Source organism: Phyllostomus hastatus, unplaced genomic scaffold (assembly GCF_019186645.2).
Source record: "Phyllostomus hastatus isolate PE091 unplaced genomic scaffold, TTU_PhHast_1.1 phas_contig_57, whole genome shotgun sequence".
NCBI classification, from domain to species: Eukaryota; Metazoa; Chordata; class Mammalia; order Chiroptera; family Phyllostomidae; genus Phyllostomus; species Phyllostomus hastatus.
Window position 1 is genome coordinate 1,844,959 of NW_025333912.1, and position 18,888 is coordinate 1,863,846.

Below are 18,888 nucleotides of genomic sequence, written 5' to 3' on the forward strand. Positions count from 1 at the left end.
TCCAAAGCTGCTACTGAGCCTCCCGGGACTCCCTCAGTCTGTGCTGGTTGGTGTGAAAATGGGATTATGCTTGTTAATGGATACTGAATAAATTATAGTTCTATCTTTAATAAATCATTGCTCTGCACTATTTATTACAGTGCTAATGGAATATTTTTGTAATTATTTCTCCATATGTGAAGGTAACACTTTAAACCTTTTAAAATGTCACCGAAGAAGCTACTTCTAGATTCTTTTGGGATAATTTTACTAGCAGAACATACGATTTTTAAAACACATTTTTTCTGACATACCAAAACTTCATCAGAGATGTCATACTCAGATAAGGTTATGGAAAAAAGTGAGTTAAGAAAAGGCCAAAGGTCTTCCCATGGAAAGTATGTTGGCCAATAAATCTATGCTCAGCTTAGTTCATACAGCCTTTCTAGATCATTCTAGGACATAAAAAGAGTGCTGGTGGAAATGCAAACTTTGAACCCATGCAGTAGACCTGACTCTAGATCCTGGTTCTGCTATTTCCTAATCGTATTTAATTAGCAGGGCTTCAAATCACCTGTCCCTTATTGAATTTCATTCTTCATTTCTGTCTCTGACTCAACATGCTAGCCCTGGACTGCATGCTCACCCAGAGGAAACACTGTCATACCTATCTCCACACAGCCCACATCAGCCCCACCTACCCACCCCTGACCTTTGCCTGGACAAATGCAAAGAAAGACTTCACACCTTCCTACTGAGCACCCACGGCAACCACAATATGCCACAAGTCCCGTGACTGTCCTGTGACAGTAGCATATACTGGGGACTAGGCGAGCATGGAAGGATTTGTAACCCACAGGCAGAGCAGATCAGGAAGGGCTTCCTGGAAGAAGTGATCCTTAGATTAATTATTTAACTTAGCTGGAAAAAGAACTCGGGGTGGGGAGGAGGAAGAGATGCAAGTTATGAGGAGTAGCAGTAGGGCACAGGTGCCTTTTCATTGATCCTCTTCTTATCTAGTATTTTCAACATCCTTCTTGAGACCTTCTCTGGCAGAGGCTGCTATTTGCCTACAAATATGCAATTCTCTCTGGAATTAATAGGAAAGCTAGAAACAGTTAGCAGTCTCCCTTGCACTCAGGCGCAGGGCTTGAAAAAGTCTCCATGAAAGAAAGGAAGTATGCTATTCTTTGCTCTTCTCTCCATCCTGGAGCCTGGAAGGTGGGTGTGATGGCAAGCACTCTAGCGCTCACTTTGGATGGAGGGAAAAGGAACACAGGAACACGGGGACGAGTGTAGGCGGAAGCTGGAAGAGTTTGAGTTATTTGACAAGGTCATGCAGGCAGCGTACTTCAGCATTTCCTTTTATGTAAGAAACGGGTAACCTCTTACCTTGTCTGGGCCTTCATCGATTAGTATTTTTTCTATTATGTGCAGCCGTTCCTAAGTGATCCACCTTTCAAGACCATCCTAGCTCACAAATAATCATCACTTCCTTCTCTAAATTTATAGCACGTGTTTTCCCCACTCGCTAGACAAATAAATCTCTGGAGACAACCGTTGTATGGCTATTTCACTTTTCCTGGATTTATATTATACCTTCCCAACACATTACATGCTTCTTGGGGGAAGAGCGTCTGCCATATATTTTTCCTTGTCACCTCAGTTCCTAGCAAATTATTTGGCCTAGAGTACACATTTAATAAATGTTTACTGTCTGATTAGGTCATGATTGCCCTTTAGAAAAAATGTGGGGACTTTTAAATCTTGGTTTCAAACTCTTCGGAAAGGAAAGTAACAATGTAAAGGAAAATAAAAAAGATAAAAACTGAAACCACACGGTAATGCCCCTGAGATGCCGGGACATGACAGCGTAGAGTCCAGAAATCTCCTCCTTTGCTTTCTCGGAGATAGAAGTTGGTAGCACAGAGACCACCTTACAGGCAGAAGCCGACCCATCTGTGAGCAGAGCCCCCCACTTCTGAGTTTGTCATCGCTGATGAAGTTTGACCCCTAAAAATACAACCTCATGCATGTGGAAGCTATTTGTGCTAAAAGTTCGATTATCTCACACATGCCTCCCTTCCACAGCTTCATCCCCAACACAGATTTCATTTACGTTTGTGCAAATAACGTGCTCCACCCTGTTTGAGCCTCTAATTTTTCTTTGAAAGCCTTCAAGGCTCTGTACTTTGGGACTGTCTGCCTTTCTGCAAACACTGTTTCTGCAAACTGTCATTAAAACATATCTACATGGTCCATGGGAAAAAAGGCAAGTGAAACCAGGGAAGAAAGGGGGCGGGGGGGGGGTGGGGGTGGGAATCACATCTGTATATCCACCAAATACAAACACAAAAAGAAAAAAGAAAAAGACAGGCAAGACAATTTATAATATCAAAAGAAAACAAAATCACTTTTTAATTGACTTTTCCTTTGCCAGTTCTGAAGCTAAGCACTTGCTTCTTCCTTATTAACTTTAGTTTTTGAGCAATTTCTTCCATTGTAAGCACTTTCTAAAAAATCATTTTCACACATTTCTCAGATACATTAATCCTTTTGGCATTCCTCTATGCACACATTGCGGTACTCCAGCTCCGAACATAAAAGACTTTTATTATGTCCATTAACCATGGACATATGTGCTCCAAAAGTTTTCTGACATGCAGTCATTTGTGGTTTTTTAATTATAAACAGAAAATATTCACTAGAAAACTAAAGAAGCCAGCCCATAAATATATCTTTATACGTTTGAGCTTTGCTTGTCTATGACAGAACGTTTGGACAGATGACTCTCCTGGGCGCAGGCTCCAGGGTGTGAGCGTGCGTGCGTTCATAAACACGCAGGGATGGACGTACATTCCCGCATACAATGAAATCTGCACATCGTGCAGGACTCGCGCCTCTCTAACAGGGAGTACTGCTGTCTTATCCCTAAAACGGGAACAGACTTTCCCTGCACTCACCAGGTCTCCCTGTACGTGCCCGTGACATGGGAAAGAAGCCCACGCCCAGTGAAACACTTGACAAACAAGGTCATATTTATTGAATGCGTTTTATTTTAACAACCAAAAAATTCTAACAGCCTAACAATGCACATAAGTTAAAAATTAATTATCACTTAGTGATAACAAAGATAGTTGATTTACATGGAAAAAAGAACATTTACAATATGTTAATCCTTATTCACATTGTTGATACCGCAATAAAACACAATTTGTTTTTCATTTCACAAAAAAAAAAGGCGGGAAATTGTGCTTTGTCAAGAGGCACTACAAGAGAAAGTTTCTTCTTCCAAATAGATATTATATGACAGATATTGAATAAATAGACATATATGCATTGTAATTCGCAAAGATCTGGCAAGACCACAGGCTAAAATGCCCACAGATTCACTTAGAACCACTGCAAACTTGGCAGTGAAATTAAAAAATAAAAGGCAAGACTTAGCATTGAAAAATACCTAATAAATTTTTGGTTGAAGTGTAAAAGATACCAAATGCGGATGCCATCGATAGATGAACCACCTCGTAAGAGCTTGGCAAAATCAGTTTCCATTACGCGTACAGAGTGACCTTCAGCTACAGTGTAAGAAGACAATTTGGAAAGAGTAACTCGGAGATCAGGAAGCAGCAACCACGGACTTTCTGATTAAAGCTGCAGCATACTACAGAAGTAGGAAGGCTGGGCCCAGGGCTTAACTGCAAACAACTATCCTTTTGCAAAGGTATATGATGCTCATGTCAAGATAATTTTTAAAACATCATGATTTGAAAAAGTACAGGAAAATGTCCCTTTAAAAACTCCAGAGGTTACTGAGCAGCTAGAATTAGCTTGTATTGCAACATGTCTTCTCCCTGTATATTGTAAATTCTGAGTTAATATCTTACACATAGAGGTTTTTGTTTTTTAACTCCTACCTTTTATACCTTTCAAATATATAAATAGTATTAACAGTTATATTACAATGTTTGTGTAGTAAACAGAAAATAACTTTCAAAGTGATATTGCATGAGGTCTCTGACAAGATTGCATGAGAGCACAACTCAAAAAACGTAATCCAACTGTGCGGGACCGTTTGATGGCCACGCTGAGCGTGGATTAGGTTCACCAGGCCAGTCCTGAAGGTGAGGTCTCCTCTTGCAATGACTCTAAGTAGAAGTGAAAAGTAATGCTATTGGCATGTCTGATAGGAAGCTATAAGAGGTTGGGAGAACTAGAGTAGAATGCAGCTTTAATGCTCATTCCACTAAACAGCCAGTCAGCATTAGTTCTGCTTTATATAAGGTAATTGCTGTGTAGGTAACTGGGAAAATGTTTCCGTTGGAGGCGAGTAGGTGATTCTGCTGCGATTGCTTCACTTACTCTATTGCCTGGAGCTGCACAATGATTCAAAAACAGGTTCTTGTTAGGGCTGCCACCCCAGGGAAGGGCTGAGGCCAGTGAGAGCAGGGGCCGAAAGCGTGTGGTCAGGTGGATGGAATGTGTATGAAGAAGAGGAAGCCCAAAGTGAGACAGAAATGAGAAATGTCTTTTGGGAGAAGAAAGGATGGAGATTTATTTCAGAGGGAGCCCCTTTAACTGGGCAGCAACTTCTTTTCTAACTTAACATTACATTAAACTATTTTCTATTAAAAAAAAGAAAACAGCAACAAACAACTTTTAAATGAGCAGGCTTATTAATTTTAAGATTTGAAGCCACGAGCAGGTACGTAAATTTCACAACAAAATGTGGCTCATACTATGAATTCCATTATGTCCAACGACAAAATGTCATTTTATCAAGACTGCACTAATGTACAAGTTGTCTGTGTACTGAATTTCGGTTTTACTCATTTGGAATTCCATAGAAATACATCTGTTCACTAAAGTAATAACAAGCTGAATAACGGAACATAGCGAGTCATTTTAAGTGTGCATTGTGTCTTTAAGAGTGATTTGACTTGTATCATTTAAGGTGCCCTGATTTTTTCACTTTCTTCTTATTTCTTTTTCTTTTTTTTTTTGGCAGTGTTGATTTATTTTGTTAAATACATACCTCAAAAATTACCCATCAAGCTGCCAGATAGGAAGCCATAGAATTTTAAAAAATCAGGGACAAACACAGAAAATAAATAGGAATTCAAAAATAGTCACCCCACCCTGAGAGCAGGCCGAAGTTTATCAAAAAGCCAAAGCGACTCACTGTGAAGTGGTTTTTTTTTTTAATACATAAACAAGTCTCTTCTTTAAGAACTCATTTCACAGTCTATTCTTTCGGATTGTAAAGTTCTCTGTCCCATGCAATTTTAATATATATATGTAAATATATAGATATATACATATACATATACACACACACTTGTAGCTTCCTTCATTTATTTCGTAGGTCTTTTCATCCTGGAACTTGCCTGATGTCTCTTCCGTAAGTGCAAGAATAATGAAGGCAGAGTCTCCTGTGATTATAATTACTATGATCCCATCCATTGTAAAAGTGTAACACTTCAGCGTCTTTGCCAAGGCGATCTCTGATTCGGAAATACTGAACTTACTCAGTCTACAGGTGTACCCTGTGCAACAAAGAAATGTCAAAAAAGGTAAGAAAAACAAAACAGACAAAAAAAACGACAAAAATAAAATAAAGCAAAAAAATTTTTTTAAAGAAACGAAAACAGAAAATCCTTGGACCGATGTATTGCTTTGCCTGGTAGGAGTTCACATTATCTCTGGTCGATTTCAGCAGGCGGGGCCTTGTTTTTCTCCGCACTTTCTTCCTCCGCCTCCACTTTGTACATCTCCTCCGAGCCTTCCTCGCTGTCATTCTCCTCCGACTCCGTCAGCAGCTCCTCGTCCTTATACTCAGCCACGTCCACGGCGGAGCCCAGGTGCTCCTTGAGCTTCCCGTGGTGTTTCACGTGGTACCGCTGGTTCTGGAAGAACTTGATGATGGTGTGTTTGGGGAGATCCAGCTGGGCAGAAAGAGTGTGAATAGCTTCCTGATCGGGGTACAGGCCCACATCATGAATAAAACTTTGGAGGATCCCCAGGGCTTCCAAGGAGATCTTTGTGCGAGACCGAGGCTTTTTGGCACAACTGTCTTCGGTCGGAGGAGGTGGCGGGGGTGCTTCTTCTCTGGGAGGGGAACTCTCCTTGGCCGGCTGAGACTGCTGTCTGTGAAGGACCTGATTATTAAAATAAAATAAAGAATGAACATGTGACTCATGATTTTACCTTTCCAAAGTCACCAACCCCTGAAATGTGTGTTGTCTGTCCAGCTTTGGAGTAAGGCTACACTCATTTGTAAATGCAGGCCTTCGGGAAACTTAGAAGCACTCCTGGAGATTTAGAATCATATCTGCAGAACAAGAGGTTAATAGTAGTAATGTCTGCTAATACTCTGAGGCACAAAGAAGTCAGTCATGTTGGCCACGGTCATCTGAATTCAAGCAATCTGGCTCCAGAATCTTCCTTGCTATTAAGCAGCAAGATATGCCTGCCACCTCTCCGAGAACTAATGACGAAGAAACTGGACCCGGAAAGACAGTGCAGGCTCTAGCATTACATCTCCTAAGTTCAAGTCCAGACTCTTCCACTTTGCTGGATGTCCTTGTGCAAGACACTAAACAGCTTTAAGCCTCAATTTCATCATCTATAAAAGATGGACAAGACAATAACTTCCTAGGGATGTTGTAAGGATTAAATGACATAATGTATGTAAAGAACAGTACTTACCTTAGATCAGAGGCTGACAGACTTTTTCAGTTCAGGGCCAGATAGTAAATATTTTAAGCTTTGCAGGGCCATAGTCTCTGTTGAATGACTCAACTATCTTTACAGCATGAAAGTAGCCATAAGTACCATATATACAAATAAACATGGCTATATTCTAATAAAATTTTATTTATAACAGCAGGTGGCAAACTGAACTTGGCCCATGGGTCATAGTTTGTCCACTTCTGGCTGAGGGCAAATGTCCAATAAATGACCGTCATTGTTACCATCGGCCTCATGATTACTCTTAGAGGAAGAGTTGATATTTGAGCCAGAAAATCAATCCTTTATAAAATTAGGAACTTTATTTTATTTTAGCCCCACTTTTGATCCTTAAATATATCTTTAAATAAAAGCATCCAAATTAATTTAAAGGTAAAACTTTTTCTTACATTATGAATTTTAAGTGACTTTTACACTTATTTGGATGGACTTTCCCAATATCACTATAAACTATTAATCATCTGTTTTGCACACACTTCCTAGTTTCTGTGTTTTCATCTTTAATATCAAAGTTTTCTAGTTGTAATTAATTTAAATTTCTCTTTATCCCTGCCTATCCCCCACTTATTTAAAGAAAGCAGCTCTAGTAGACACGCTTATTCTTGATCTTCGTAATTGCTTCCTAACAACATCTCTCTGCGTGAAACAATTTCCCATTTGAATATTTATTCAAGACCTTCTTCAACCTGACAGAAGAAAGCAAGCAACATGGAGGAGACTGTCAGAGCACCTGGCCCGTGCTCACCACAGGCTGTGTGAGGAGGGCGTCAGGGGCTGCGTGGACAGGGGACAGGGAGCGTTGGTCCCGGACAGGTGGGTGGGCACGGCTCACGCCTCCCAACAGCAGCAGCAATGCCGTGTCTACTCCAAAGGCAAAGACCACATTTCTTCTACTCAAATGCTGCCTGCTCTCTGGGTCATCCCAAGACCGTTAAGAACAGTGAGTTTACTTTTTGAAAAAACACACATTTTTTCTCTTACCATTCTTTCATATTTTATACATCTTTTCCATGTTAGAGTAGCAACTTAAGTATTTTCTAGAGTTCAGGGGGTTCTCAGTCCCATCAGTGTGGAAGGAAACCTGTCTCGTTACACTGAAGAATCACTGGTCCCACCATCACCATCGCCCAACACGCCACCCGTATGACCCATTTCTTCCCTCAGCTATAAAACATCAGTGTCAAAGCAAGCATTTCAGGGAAAAGAATCTCTGCCATCTATCCTAGTCTTAGGGACCATCTGGTGAAAAAATACTTTCTCAGTAATCTGAAAATACCAGTCTTTTATATAGAATTTAATACATATTAGGGAAGATGACACTGTTACCTAAGAGAATGATAAACAAGAGGATAAGACTTTTCAAATAATAATTGCTAATCAAGAAACAATCAAAATAACAATAGAAAGGCGAATCAAATGCAAGTAAGAATATCTCATAATAGCTGACAGCCTACAGGAGTGAAAAGAAATCTAAACCCAAGGACCATAAAACAGGGGCACCAAAGGTCCCCGTGTGATGTTCACCAATTAAAATGAATGTTCTTGGCATTTTCTTTATCACTTTCGACTAAGAGTAAACTCGCGTGGTCTGCTGTGGTGAGCTGGCATCAGCAAAAAAAAAAAAAAAAAAGAGAGAGCTCCATTACTTCCACAAGCCAATTACAGCCCTCAGGAGGAGCGGAGGTGCACATGCGCCTGTCTGGCTCCTGGCGACTCTCACGGCAGGAAGATACGGGCTCTGAGGCCAAGTCTGGGCAGCCTGAGCATTGTAATGAATGAGCCTCTGTGTCAACAGGTGAGGATTTGCGTTTCTCATGAGAAAGGCTGAAATTCAGTGTGCAATACACATCCTGGAAGGGCATATACTGAAGCATGAGTCTCCCCTATTAGAGCAATTGCATTAATTGGAAAACAAAAGAGAATTAAAATGCCCCATTTTCTAAATTATGCTTGTCTTCTTTAGTAAAAGTCAGCATAACGGTTCCATGTAATTAAATAATTAGATTGGTTCTTTGGGGGTTTTCCATTGTGCACTGGTTGAAGAGATTTTCCAAAACTCTACTTGGACCTTACTATAATCTTTCTGCATGACAGAGTCTGTTCCTCTCCTTAAGTGCCACCAATGGGCCTGTGTCACCTCCCCTGCTTCACATTAGGACCTAGCAGTAGTAACACGTGCTCACAGGGAAGCCACACCTGAAACAGAAAAACAATGGCAATCAGGGCTGCCGCTCATCGAACGCTTCCCCTGTGCCAGGCAGCTCTCAGCCCTTCAGGTAGGATTAACACTGATGATCCGCCCGCTGCCTCCTGAAGGCGCTAGATGGAGCAAGAACCTGAAAACATGGAGCACCTCAGGAAACCCCTCTAAATCGGACATTAAAAACACAGGGAGCCGTCGGCCTGAGAAAGCAGGTTTCCAAGGAACACTGAGATCCTGTCACAGAAGAGAAAGATGTTTCTCAGAGAAGTAACAAGAGAAATAATCTAGAGAGTGTAATACCTTGTTTCTGGCCAGAGAATATTCTATAGTGAGTTGGGCAGCATGGTGCTATCTCCGTGAACAAGGTTAAGTGGCATTTCTAGCATCTCTGAACAGATAAGGAAAGAGCGGTCAGGACAGAGAAGGACGAAATGAGAGGCTTGAAGGTGAAACCGTCTTACCCGTTGCGGAAAGGGCCTCCCTGAGGTTTTTCGGTGACACTGACACAGTTCTTTGGCTATGACCCCCTTTCAACTGCAATATGCCTAAGACCTGAGATGTGAAGATCCCCCAAGTTATCTCTGGCCTAAATGACCGTCTTGCCCCGTAAATGTTCTAATTATCCAGGTAGATAATTTTTAGTAGAAAGTATCGCATAAACTTCCTCACCAGTCAACTGCAGTAGCTTACTACTACAACACCCTAGGCATTCTTCTTGTCACGCAGTGCTTCCTTCCAGTGGTTTAAGGGCTCTGAACACAGCAGAATGAGCCTAACGCTTACAAGACGGTCTTTCTGAGACACGGAGCTCAATCCGAGCCCTCTCTGAAAACCTTCCTGTTTCAGTGGCAGGGACTTTTCTTCACTCTCTCACATGCTGACTACACAATGTCAATTCTTCTAGCTTCTTCTTCATAAGACAGATTTCCGAACTCCCACATAACTGAATTTTAGTTCTTCGATCTGAATGCTTTAGAGGTGTTCAAAATCCCTTGACAGCCAGAATAAATCCACTTTGGCCTCTGTCCTGAGCAAGGGCTCGGATGGACCTACAAGCCATCCTGTTCCTCAGCTCATTTGATCACTCAGGCTTGTATTGCTGGCTGGTTGGTTTTATTTTAATTACAAAGTTTTTCATTTATTTCAACAAGACAGAGTATACCCTGCCAACTTAAAGAGATATGCCTTTCCTAACAAGTTCTTCCCACACCCAGGTTATTGATTTCTGAGATTTTTAAGTTTAATGGAGCATCTTCCCAGACATTTAGGTGACACTGCCCAGGTCTTCAGACTCTCCAGCCTTTGGCCCCCTTTTCAAAGTGGGCCCGGCACTGCCCTTCTTCCCTTCCTAAGGTCCATCATCTTTCATGCGATTTCCCCAAATAACGGAACATGTCATTCTGTAAAGATAGCCATCCATCCCTTTACTCTTGAGCTTTGTAAACTGAAGCCTGATAATTCATCCTAGCTCTATTTTTGTTTGGATTTTTCTTTGTCACAATTGAACTTAACCTAGAGCACAATTCATCTCTGATAATTTCTACAAAGAGAGTTTGAAAAGGTTTATTTAAAAATATCTCCCATAGCTTTTATCATTGATTTTTCAATACAATTAGGGTTCATACCACTGACATTTCTAAGCAGCTTTAGTAACAACAACAATAATAACGGTAATAATAGGTGGTCACATTCATAGTAAAGCTTATTATGAGCCAAAAACTCACCTGAATGATGTAAATATATTTTAACTTAGTTTATTTTCAATAATCCTGGAGGAAGGCATTTTTATCCCATTTTATGATGAAAAAACTGGAGTTCCGACAATTTTGATAATTTGGGGCCACATAGCTTATAAGCAGCAGAACTGGGATTCTAAAACATGTCTATCTGCTTTCAAATCCTATGCCCTTAAACCTTATGCTCTCCTGCCTTCTATGAGCAAAAGATTACATAGGAAAATTGAATAAAGTCTCTAGGGCAGAGGTAATGAACCACAAATAAAATATCAGGTAGCAATAACTACTACAAGCAAAAATAGAACAATGCATAAGGAGGAGACTCGGGGACGTGGACGTTGCTTTAAACACGGTGACCTGAGGAAGCCTCCCTAGGGAGGAAGCATTTGAGCAGAGGCCTGAAGGAAGTGAGGACCGAGCTGGAAGAAGGGCATCGGGCAAAGGAAACGGCAAGCGAAAGGGCTGGCGGACAGGAATATAGGGACTGGCAGAAGTAACGCCTGCCTGGGTGTGGTTGGTTGGGTAATAATATGGGTAATACTTTACAGTTTTAATTTGAACATTTCACCTAAAATGTTCTAGGGTGTGCTTGAGTGTGATACTGTTATGTTACAGAATGACACCCTGATAATTTTGTAATAAAAGATCTTGTAATAAAAAAGGGGTATTATTTATGCCAGACCCTGTATACTTGGTGTATTTGAAGAACATCAAGGAAGGCAGCATTTTAGAGCTTTGCTATCCCATACAGCAGCTCCTAGCCACACGTGTCTATTTACATTTAGAGTTTAATTCATCGAAATGAAAAAAGGAAAATCTCAGTTCCTCTGTCACAGTAGCCCCATTTCAAGTGCTTGATAACCACACAGTGCAACACCATACCAGACAGCACAGACAGAACACACTTCCGTCCCCAGAGAAAGCAGTGTTGGGCAGACCTACACTAGAGAGAAATGACAGCTGCAAGGTGGCCTTGGCCAAGGCAGGGAGGGCCTTGGCAGGGTGATGGGGCATCCTCACCATGAACTGAAATCATAATCTGATCCAGCCAAAAATAAGGGACTTGAAACTGACACTTTTACAAGAGAGAAGAGAAATATTCACATATCCAGATATTAAGTAAGACAATCGCAGCTTAGTGTATTACTGGACTTTTGATGGAATTTCACAAATAGCAACACAATCATAAAGACCGCCAGAAGGATGCATTGGCACTTCTATCCTCAAGAGAATGGTCAATTTGCATTTAGCTGATGGGTACCCTCTTTATCAGATGTGCTTAGCATGTCTAAAGGAAAGCATGTTTAAAACAATCGGCTTTGGATTAAGGGGTGAAAAAAGTATTCATTTATTAAATATTTATGGGATGCCTATAATAATTGAACCTATTAATTTATGAAGCTTTCTAATAAGGAGTCCTATATTCAACAATTAAGTGTTGGTGAATAGGTTATGGGTAGGACATAAACAAATAGAAAAATCTAAGTTCCTTTTATTTGCTGAAATCTCTCTGGGCTGAAATATGACACATGTGTACATAAATGGACATAAAGATGTGAGAAAGAAAAAAGTGGTAAATATATGCAAAAGAGACATCAACTACAAAAGAAAACCCCAAACCTCCTTGCCCAGTGACAAAGCACAATCATAACACAGACACGTTTCTCTGCCTTCAAAATGGAACATTTTGAACACACGAGGACAAAATGGTACCATGACAAAACTGACTGAAGGAGATAAAGCAGCTCTTCTTAAACCCCTCAGTGTTCAAATGCATTTTGAAGGTCTCAATGAAAACCAGCTGGGAGCCATGTGTAAAATATACTGGTTTTTGCCTGCAGGAAAGGAAGTGAGATCTTGAATGATTAAGTTGAGGAAAGTATATAATTCACTGTATCATTATAGGGTGAAATGGATTACTTATAATAAGCCAAGACTTTGTGGTCTTTTTATAGAGAGAAAATGAGAAATTATTCAGAAGGTGACTGCAGAGGGTGGCTGATCCAGTGTGGCAGCAATGGGTGAAAACAAAAGCCCAGGTAGCTGCTTCCAGCTCTCCGTGACAAGCTCACCCAGAGGAGGGAGCCTCACCCACAGTGTCAGGTCTTCAGTGGTGACGCGCATCAACCGGAGATGAGGACCACAAACATCACTTTTGTGTCTGCGTTTATTCTGAGTTAGTGTCAGAATTACTTGGACTTGTCTAATCTTACTCATCTATGACCAGAGAATGTAAAATAGTTGACGCAAAAGAGGAAAGCACTCTGCCACTAAATGTCCTGAGAGGAATGTATTTAACAGACAATAAGAACAACTGATTGAATGGTCCTGTGCATAACTCAGTTAGACTTTGTTAAATAAGTGAGTGGATAAATTCTGCTATTTAAAAATATACTATGTATATAAAATATCATACAACTGAGATATTTGTTTTCAGTTTCAATGACCTAGCTCTATACCCTAATATTCTCCTTTCTTCAAAATTATCACTTGGCTCAAAACTTCAAAGGGGAAAACAGCATTAATGATTAATAATGAATATAAATGCTTATATGTATCTCATCTACTGGACTGTGAGCTACGTATTGGCGCACTGTACGCCTGGCGCACAGCGAGTGCTCAGTTCCTCGTCGATCTGCTGCACTAAATCAATCCCACATTCTCTCTATTTTCAGACCAGTTATTACTCTTGTTATGCACAACTTATTGTTTTTGTGAGTATTCCCTTATGGTAAAACTATGTTTTAAAAGTAAAGGACCTTTACTCATTACAGAAACTTACATTTAGTGGGTATATGAGAGCAAATATATATATATATTTTTTACCATTTCTTGTGTTAAAAATAAAAATTCCAGGGCACTGCACAACCCATAAGATGACACCATATAGAAGTTGTGAGCCAGAGTTTTGGGGTCACAAAGTTGTGGTTATGCATCCAGTCCTTAAACCCAAATGCACATTGTTTGCTAGCTTTGTAAGTCTGAGCAGTTACTTCTCGGGGCCAGTGTTTGTTAATCCATAACATCTCCCATGTAGTAATATGAGGACTAAGTGAGATAGTGTATGGTAAGTTCTTAGCAGAGTTCTCATCATAAATAAGGTTTTTATAAGTAGCTACTATCATTTAAAAAATGAGAGGAGGATTTAAGGATGAGCAGTACATTGCCTCATGTATTTTTCTATCAATTATGAGTCATCACAAATTCTGAGATCTATCTGTCCCTTTCACACCCAAGGCCTGCAGATCTACAAAGAAAGATGTCCTCCAATAAGTCCTCTTATTTTCTCTGCTCATGTGCTACATATATCTTTGATCTTTAACATGGCACCTAACACATGGGGGTTGCCTCTTAAGCATCTGTCACACGAAATTATACCTCACAGTCATAGTCCTATTGAAGATGACACCTTCTATATGTACCGCCTGGAATCCCCTTAGGAAGACATCCTTTATCTGTGGTTCTCAAAATGTGGTCCATAGACCCTAGGGGAGATCCTCATCCCCTATGAAGAGGTGCATGACATCAAAAACTGTGGTCATGTCAGAACTAAGGCGTTCCTTGCCTTTCTGATCACGCTGAACTGTGTCCTGAAGGTGCAGCAGCAGCAGTGAGAACACTGCTGGCTGTCAGCATCAGTCAAGGCAGTGGCACCAAACTGCACTCCAGGTGTGCTCTTCACGGCCACACACACAGTGAAAATGCTGCCTTCATTTGAGAAGGTCCTTGATGAAGTAGTAATATGTTATGAATCACATTAAGCTTCTATCCTTGAGTATACCTTTCTTGGTATTCTGTGTGAGGAAACAGGAAGTCCACATACAGCATGGCTGTAGGTGCACGAAGTAAGATGTGAGACAGCTGTCATGTGAAAGAGCACTTGTTTGAGACGTGAACTCAGCTAGCCACCTTTGTCATGGAGCATCGCTTCTATCTGAAGGAAAAACTAACAGACAAACTACAGTTATTCAGATCTGGGTATTTGGCAGACATTTTCTTAAAAATTAAGTAAGCCTATCACTTCTAGGAAAATATCTGAGAGTATTTGTTGCCAATGATAAAACTGGACTTTTCAAGCAAAAATTCAAATTTGGGAAAACCTGTAGCTGCTATTATAAGCTTAATAGCTCCCCAAATCTTAAAACTTGCCTAATGAAATTGGTGGCGATTTAACAATTTTAAAATATGTCATATAATGGAATGTGTCAAAATTTAGATCTCGTAACTCAGTATACCGATATTTTCCAAATGACCAATGCATGATATTACAACATCATGAATTGTAAAAGCTCCAATTCAAAGTGCAAGCTATAATGTCAAGAAGTATGGAAAGTTCATCAATATGATTTTAGATTCTAATTTGCAACTATACTTTAGGAAACCACATGTAGAGTTTTGCTATACTAACAAAGAAGAATATTACCTGCAAAGGCTATTACTATATTCCTTCCTTTTCTAATTGCATGTCTGTGTGAGGCTTGATTTCTTCATTTACTCCAACCAAAACCACAAACTGTGACAGACTGAATGCAGATGCAATTATGAGAATCAGTTAAGTCAGATATTTAATATTTTTTATATATATATATATTTATATATATATATAAAACACAATGGCACTCTTCTCATTTCTTTGCTTTAGAAATATTTTTCATAAAGATATATTATTTACACACATGCACATATATTTTTATACTCACTTTAAAATTAATAAACATTTAAAAATTTTCTCAGGACTAATTTCTAATATAGTAAACATTGATAGTTTTAACACATTGTTGGAATCCATAATAGTAAAACAGAAAGAGGACCCACCCTAACATCAAAGTATTGGAAAACTCTGAAACCCACGAATCACATTCTCTCTTTCTCCTAATGAAAACCAAGCACTTTACTGTAAAATTCAAAATGGACACCATGGTTTAAAACACCCCCATCTGAGCCAAGCCACCTAGGAAGGCCTCGGAGAGTGAGTGTAAGAGAAACTACACGTGCACCATGGCTGGCCTCTTTATCACTCAAAGACATTTTCAGAGGCAAAACGTTCTCCAGCAAAGCAGCTCAGCGCTATTTCTAATTCCAAGTGATCGTACTTGAGTTGGCTCTTAGGGTTGTAATTTCACATCCTAACATTATAAGACTTATTAAAAAACTACGGCTTAGTTTGTTGCCTTTTTTTTTTTTGTGGATTATAAGTATCCTAAGGTCAAAACTCAGGAAATCTGTTATTAAAAAAAAAGTATCCATAAAGTGATGACAAATTGCAGACTACAGGTGTTAGATTACGTTTTGACTCCAGGCAGGTTTAATATAAGTTGGTCTCCTTTTACAATTGCTCTTAGCACATACAGCGATAGGAAGGGGATTTTTTAAAAAATTAAAAAAGGAGAGAGAGAATAAGAAAGAAAAAGAGCGGTGCTCAATAAAAGAAGACCATGTCAAGAGAAATCAATACAAACAAGCAAAATGGTGGGAAGTCTGACATGGAAATGTGTGTCCAATTTCATCCAGCCTTACTCTGAGTTTCCTCCAATACTGTAACCAAGATGGTATTGGGACATCGTGTATGTTTTTAATGCGGTTTAATAATTGGTTCTCAAAATAAACATTTTGGACAAAGATAAAAGCATAAAAACACTGTGACACAATAATCTGTTAGAATAAACTTGGGTGTTGGAGGAAGCATAGTTCTTAAAACAGCCTTTGGCTTATATCATTTCCTCTTTGGTAACAAACTGAGAAGAGTTTATTCCAGCAACTTTGGTATGGTTTGGGTTAAAAAAAGTGGGGTGGGGGGTTGCAGGCATTAATCTGACTATTGGGAGTGGTTAGAATCTGCAAACACTAAAGAGGTAGCTGGGTGAGCTGTTTCCACAATATAAGATGAGCTGGAAGACAGTAGTACATTAAGCAGAGTCGAGATGAGCAGCCATATCAGAGTCAGAGAGACACCCTGCGTCTTAACAAGCAGCCATCTCCCCTGTTATGTAAGAGAGGTAAAGCATGGACGCATATTGCATCTAATGGCAATTACCCCTTTCCCTTCATTGGCATCATTGAGAGGATGACTAAAAACTATTCTACAAACAGGAAAAGAAAGAATCTCTGAGACAATTTGGAAAGAGCAGGCTCTTGAAGATGGTCCAGGCCATGGCCACATGTCCTTCAGCCTAGGAGAAAACATCTCCCATCCCACCCACCCAACTCCATTTACTTGACACCCACAAGTATTCATATACTTCCTGTTCCCATACACCTCCACCACCCTTCAAACGTTTTCTCGAAACAAAAAGCTTAGCCAAAACAAATCACAGAAAAGCCCTATCTTTTCAAGACCAGATTTAAGGTACAGGTAACCCCAAAGTGTCTTTAATGATTTGACATTTGTGTTTCAATGAGTAAAGAATAACATGGACATGACCAGGGCTGACAGTTACCTCTGGAATTCTGATTTTTAAACAAATGCATGACTCCTTTCGTTGGTGTAATCAAGAAAAGAGTGGCTTTTGCACCAGCATGAGTGAAAAAAGAACGTGTAGTTCAAGTTAAAGATAACCAGAGTAGCTTAACGAAGAGGGTAAAAGGTTAGGATGACTTGAATACCAGGAATTCATAATGTATTAAAATAACCAACCTGAAAATTCATAATACCACATCAATAGTAAAAGGTCAAGTGAAAAAAATGTGGGAAGGGTTCAGGCTAGGAATGATCCATTAGAATTCTTAAACAGTTAATCCAGTCGGCTAAATAATTCTCAAGTGCAGTAAAAATGTGACCCAAATGAAAACAATAACAATTGCCAGTGATAACATGATGCAGTGAGCTCTAAAATTTGACTTTTTAAAACAGATTCAAAGTAAGGTTAAAAGAACAGGATACAGAGACTACTTCAGATAAGTAAACTTCATCCAGTAATTTAACCAGAACAGAATTTTGATTCCTATTAAGTGAAACCATGTTATTAAACGGAGGTAGAGAAGAGCTACATTTTTATAAGAACAGACATCATGCAGCCAGCCAAGAACTGTGTCAATGAAGATTTAAATAATGATTCCTAAGATAAAGCACTGGAGTCAGAATTCAAACCACTTCCAAATCTCTTAGTATTTATAAATCCAGTGACAAAAATTTTAACTTGAAAATACGTATTTGGTAAAGAATGGCCTAGAAACAAGGATAATATGGGAAAAAGAACTATGTATACTTAAAGTCACAGGATCTCAATAAATTACGTAAGCATCACTGAAATAAAGAATTACCCTTCCTGATTTATTCACATATTATATAATGTGACTCAGTGGTCAAATTTCTATAATTATTTAGATTATATAATTAGGATATTAGCAAAGCACTTTACTATCTTTCGGACTTACTTGTTTTTTAAAAACAACAACAAACTAATTCCAAAATGCAGATGGACACTGTTGCATTTATTATGCAAAGGAGAAAATTAATACATGAACTTGAGCTCTGGCCCCCAAACCACAAACCCCGGAGTCTAATGTGTAACAAACATTGCCCTCATTGCTGTGCAACTGGTAACTGGAGAAAAATGCAAAAATATTTTCAATTTCAATTTAAGTTCTCAACACAAATTGACTTAGTGTTAATAAATATCTTCTAATTAAAATGTAAAAATAACACTCAAAATGACAGAGGACACTCTTCAATGTTTTAAGTTAAGGTTATAAGTGGAGACAAAGAAGTTAGAAAAACTAGAATATATTTATGGAGAAGTTCCTCTCTCAAATGTTAGTCTCACTTTTAAAAAGCATAAACCCGATCTCATCAAAATTTGCTAGCACAGAAAAAGACACGGACTTCCTGACAAAACTCAGCCAGGACTCAGTTTAATGTTAAAAATACCCATAATTGTGATGGCACTAGTGACACTGTAGTGATGTCGTTTTCCGGCTTCTTAAAGAAGAGCATTTAAACTAGTTATGAGGAAAGGGTGTTTGGATTAAACTCTTTCCTTGGGGTGGAGAAAGGAGAAAAGGTAACCCATGCGTTTGCGGCTCACGTGGGGCTATTTAGAATCCCATGACAGGTCACATTTTCTGTATTATTTTTACAGTTGGGGCACTCAGAAGTCAGAACAATCTGACAGTTATGGTTAGTGAAAATATTAGATGTTCACCAATAAAACACTACCTCAGCATCTTTTTTGCTTTCTGGATGTAACCACTTAATAACAGGACTTGAGAAAACTGCACTGC

General features: G+C 39.4%; 1 protein-coding gene across 7 annotated transcripts in view; it reads right to left on the minus strand.

Moving 5' to 3' along the window:
- Positions 1 to 3,017: 3,017 nt before the first annotated feature.
- Positions 3,018 to 18,888, minus strand: part of SATB2 (SATB homeobox 2) — a 190,288-nt gene continuing 174,417 nt past the window's right edge. For all 7 annotated transcript variants that reach the window (XM_045847651.1, XM_045847653.1, XM_045847652.1 and 4 more), the window contains one exon: positions 3,018 to 6,137. In XM_045847651.1, coding sequence (XP_045703607.1) covers positions 5,676 to 6,137 — 462 coding nt within the window. In that variant the 3' untranslated portion in view covers positions 3,018 to 5,675. The remainder of the gene's footprint in view (positions 6,138 to 18,888) is intronic.